The sequence below is a fragment of the Clupea harengus genome, chromosome 15 (assembly GCF_900700415.2).
Source record: "Clupea harengus chromosome 15, Ch_v2.0.2, whole genome shotgun sequence".
Lineage (NCBI taxonomy): Eukaryota > Metazoa > Chordata > Actinopteri > Clupeiformes > Clupeidae > Clupea > Clupea harengus.
In genome coordinates, this window is record NC_045166.1 from 27,726,409 (window position 1) to 27,731,408 (window position 5,000).

Below are 5,000 nucleotides of genomic sequence, written 5' to 3' on the forward strand. Positions count from 1 at the left end.
TGTAGATCTGTATTGCGTGGTAATGAGTGTGTGTGTGTGTGTGTGTGTGTATGAGTGCATGTTAAAGAGTGTGTGTTATCTCGGCCTGCAACAAGGGCTGAAAGAGTTTTTAAGACGTGTGTGGGTGTGTGTGTGTGTGTGTGTGTGTGTGTGTGTGTGTGTGTGGGTGTGTGTGTGTGTGTGTGTGTGTGCGCGTGCGTCATCCACTTAGACCTGGGTTCCTTATCTGATGGATATTACAACTTGAACAGATGTTCCAGGGCAGTTGGAGGATGTGCTTGCAGGCACACACACACACACACACACACACACACACACACACACACACACACACACACACACACGCGCACACACCCACACACACACACACACCCACCCAGCCCGAAGACATGATCTGGGACTGATAACACACACACACACACAGAGGCTTGGCCTGGATGGATTTGACTGGGAGTAGGGCCATATTCCCTGGAGCGTGTGTGTGTGTGTGTGTGTGTGTGTGTCCACCCAGGCAGGCAGCTAACTGATCTGTGATTCAGACTTAGTCATTACAGCTGTGAGTTTCTGCTCACAACAGCAGTAATACACACACACACACACACACACACACACACACACACACACACACACACACACACACCCTCCCCCTCCCCCTCCAGGGGTATTAGTCTATCTGCCCCTGGGCAAAACCAGAGCTTCAGTGTGTCTACTGCTGCTACTGCCCTGATGAATCTGCGCACACACACTCACACACACATCTGCGCACACACACACACATCTGCGCACACACACACATCTGCACACACACACACACTTCGGCACACACACACTTCTGCACACACACACACAGGCGGTCACACACACACACACTTCTGCACACACACACACACAGGCGGTCACACACACGGTCACACGTGTATGTGCAGGTGTGTGTGCAGATGTGTGACCGTCTGTGTGTGTGTGACCGCCTGCACTACTGCATCGTGTGTGTGTGTACTGTAGTACATTAGATAGTCATTCAGTATTTGGATGCTACCTGCTACAGTCTTTATCACACACACACACACACACACACACACACACACACACACACACACACACACACACACACACAGACAGAGAAACACAAAAACACACACACAGGGCGAAATATGGTAACACACTCTTTGTAGTGTTGTAATGGTGTGTGTGTGTGTGTGTGTGTGTGTGTGTGTGTGTGTAATATGTGTGTGTGTATGTGTGTGTGTGTGTGTGTTCCAGTCCCTGCAGCAGTGCCATCCGGCAGGCATCAGCAGACACACGTTCCTGAGCATCCCTGAGTTTGTGTCCGAAGAAGCGCGCTCTCTACTGCAACAGGTGAGACACACACACACGCACACGCACGCACGCGCACGCACGCACACACACACACACACACACGCACACTGGGTTAGGGTTAGGGTTAGGGTCAAAGGTGAGGGTTTACTGGGTGGGTTAGGGTCAAAGGGGAATTCTCCATGTTGATTGTACACCACTGTCATTCAGCTGAAGCTCTGTGCTAGACTGGGGTGTTTCATGAGCTCTTTATGAAGCTTTATTAAGCCCTGTGAAGTGTTATTAAGCCCTATGAAGCTTTATTAAGCTCTATGAAGCGTTATTAAGCTCTATGAAGCTTTATTAAGCCCTATGAAGCGTTATTAAGCTTTATGAAGCGTTATTAAGCCCTATGAAGCGTTATTAAGCCCTATAAAGCGTTATTAAGCTTTATGAAGCGTTATTAAGCCTTATAAAGCTTTATTAAGTTCTATGAAGCTTTATTAAGTTCTATGAAGCGTTATTAAGCTCTATGAAGCGTTATTAAGCCCTATAAAGCTTTATTAAGTTCTATGAAGCGTTATTAAGCCCTATGAAGCGTTATTAAGTTCTATGAAGCGTTATTAAGCTTTATTAAGCTTTATGAAGCGTTATTAAGCTCTATGAAGCGTTATTAAGCTCCGCAGACACCCACTCTAGATCTGCAGGCTTCATCCTGAGGGTTTCAGACTCACACAGCCCTCGCACACTAACACATGAACAAGGAGTTACCCCAGAGTACTCTACTGCCCCCTACACACACACACACACACACACAGACACACTCACACACCACACACACACACTCACACACTATTACCCCAGAGTACTCTACTGCCCCCTACACACACACTCACTCACTCTCACTCACTCACTCACTCACTCACACACACACACACACACACACACACACACACACACACACACACACACACACACACACACACACACACACACACACACACACTATTACCCCAGAGTACTCTACTGCCCCCTACACACACACACACACACACACACACACACACACACACACACACACACACACACACACACACACACACACACACACTAACACTTCTTCTCTTCTTCTTTGTCAGCTCCTCCAGTACAATCCAGCAGAGCGACTGGGAGCCGGAGTAGCTGGAGTTGAAGACATCAAATCACACCCATTCTTTGCCCGTGTGACCTGGCCCAAATAACACACACTCGCACACACACACACACACACTCACAGATATACTAACATACACACCACACACACACACTCACAGATATACTAACATACACACCACACACACACCACACACACACTCACAGATATACTAACATACACACCACACACACACACTCACAGATCTACTAACATACACACCACACACACACTCACAGATATACTAACATACACACCACACACACACTCACAGATCTACTAACATACACACCACACACACAGATATACTAACACACACACACACACACATATACTAACACACACACACTCACAGACCATCTAACATACTCACACCACATGTTCCCAGTCTCAGTACTCAGTACACACACACACACACACACACACACACACACTACAGCAAGGAGAAAGGGACAGGTGTGTTGACACACACACCTCCAGTTCCCCTCCCAGGACCAATCAGCAGTGAAAACACTCCTAATGCTGTCACACATCCCCTGTTTTTTTTATTTTTTCATTTGTGTTTATGTATGTGTGTGTGTGTGTGTGTGTGTGTGTGAGAGAAAGAGAGAAAGAGACACTGACAGAGAGAATGAGCATGTCTTATTTAATGCGGTGACACTGCAGGTGTGTGTGTGTGTGTGTGTGTGTGTGTGTGTGTGTGTGTGGTGAGCGGAGGTGTTGATTTCCTAAGAGACTTGATGCAATAAGAGGATCTGGACCACAGTGCTTAGCACCTGCACATCGAACAGCCAATCAGATGACAGGGAGGCTGAACCTGCGCATGAAACAGCCAATCAGATGACAGGGAGGCTGAACCTGCGCATGAAACAGCCAATCAGATGACAGGGAGGCTGAACCTGCGCATGAAACAGCCAATCAGATGACAGGGAGGCTGAACCTGGACATCAAACAGCCAATCAGACGAGAGAGCGGTGAAACCTGGACATCAGACAGCCAATCAGACGAGAGAACGGTGAAACCTGGATGGACCTGCGCATGAAACGGCCAATCAGATGAGAGAACAGGACTGAGCATCAGTGATGCCGTGCCACACGTTCCGCCGTGGGTTCTCCTCCCCTGCCTGACCAGCACACCACAATGGCACTGACCCCGCCCACACCCAGTCCTCTCATTGGCCAGAGGAGAGGCTCCAGACTCAACACCCTATCAGAAGGGTCTGCCCATCTGCCAATCAGATGCCTCGGAGGAAGAGACTCAGGCTCAGCAGGAGCCAAAGACTAGAGGCCATTTGCATACTGTGTGTGTGTGTGTGTGTGTGTGTGTGTGTGTGTGTGTGTGTGTGTGTGTGTGTGTGTGTGTGTGTGTGTGTGTGTGTGTGTGTGTGTGTGTGTGTGTGTGTGTGTGTGTGTGTGTGTGTGTGTGTGTGTGTGTGTGTTAAGGGGTTATATGCAACTCTTTCTCGATGCCAAAACAGGTTTGGAAAGCACATGGTTGACTGGAGAAGAGACTGTGCTTGTGTGAGTGTGTGTGAGTGTGTGTGTGTGTGAGTGTGTGTGTGTGTTTCTAATGGCATATGGAGGCCAATAGCGGGTTATGGCAGACTACAGAGCAGGCTTTTGTGTTTTAAAAAGAGGACTGACTGTAAAAGACATACATATTAAAATAAGGATTGTTTTTATGTGTGTGTGTGTGTGTGTGTGTGTGTGTGTGTGTGTGTGTGTGTGTGTGTGTTTCTAAAGACATAATGGCATTAAAATAAGGATTGTTTTTATGTTCTGATGGTCTCTTGTGTCACCTGTGTAATGACTTAAACCTGTATGCCCTGACAGCACTGCATCATGGGACATGTAGTCTTTGCACCTGTGGAGATATAAATATATGCATACCAAACACAGATGTGCTCCCAGTGTTGTCCACACACACTCACACACACTCACACACACACACACACACACACACACACACTCCCACACACTCACACACACACACACTCACACACACACACACTCACACACACACACTTTCCCCTGCACTGTTCCCACAGCACCCTAACCCCACTGCGTTGGCTGATTTTGTCCTGTCCTGACCTGCACTAACTGGCTTCTCTGGGCTCTGATGGCCTGGGACACATTTAAATAAAATAACACAACAGTCTGACTCTTGTGGTCTTTGGGGCGTATCCTGTGTGTGTGTGTGTGTGTGTGTGTGATGGCCTGGGACACCTTTAAATAAAATAACACAACAGTCTGACTCTTGTGGTCTTTGGGGCGTATCCTTTGTGTGTGTGTATGTGTGTGTGAGATTGTCTCTGTGTGTGTGTGAGTGTGTGTACCCTTTTCTAGTGTGCTTGGACGGGTGGCTTTGCATCAGTGGGTACTATGGTCTGTATGTGTGTGAGAGTGTTTCTGTGTGTGTGTGTGTGTGTGAGATTGTCTCTCTGTGTGAGATTGTCTGTGTGTGTGTGTGTGTGTGAGGGAGATTACATGCCATGGCCTGTGGTGTATGTATGCAG

General features: G+C 47.8%; 1 protein-coding gene across 1 annotated transcript in view; it reads left to right on the forward strand.

The window, feature by feature from the left end:
• Positions 1 to 2,595, forward strand: part of rps6kc1 (ribosomal protein S6 kinase polypeptide 1) — a 43,847-nt gene extending 41,252 nt beyond the window's left edge. The window contains exons 15-16 of the mRNA XM_031581698.2: positions 1,261 to 1,356; positions 2,433 to 2,595. Coding sequence (XP_031437558.1) covers positions 1,261 to 1,356; positions 2,433 to 2,534 — 198 coding nt within the window. The 3' untranslated portion in view covers positions 2,535 to 2,595. The remainder of the gene's footprint in view (positions 1 to 1,260; positions 1,357 to 2,432) is intronic.
• The last annotated feature ends 2,405 nt before the right edge of the window (positions 2,596 to 5,000 follow it).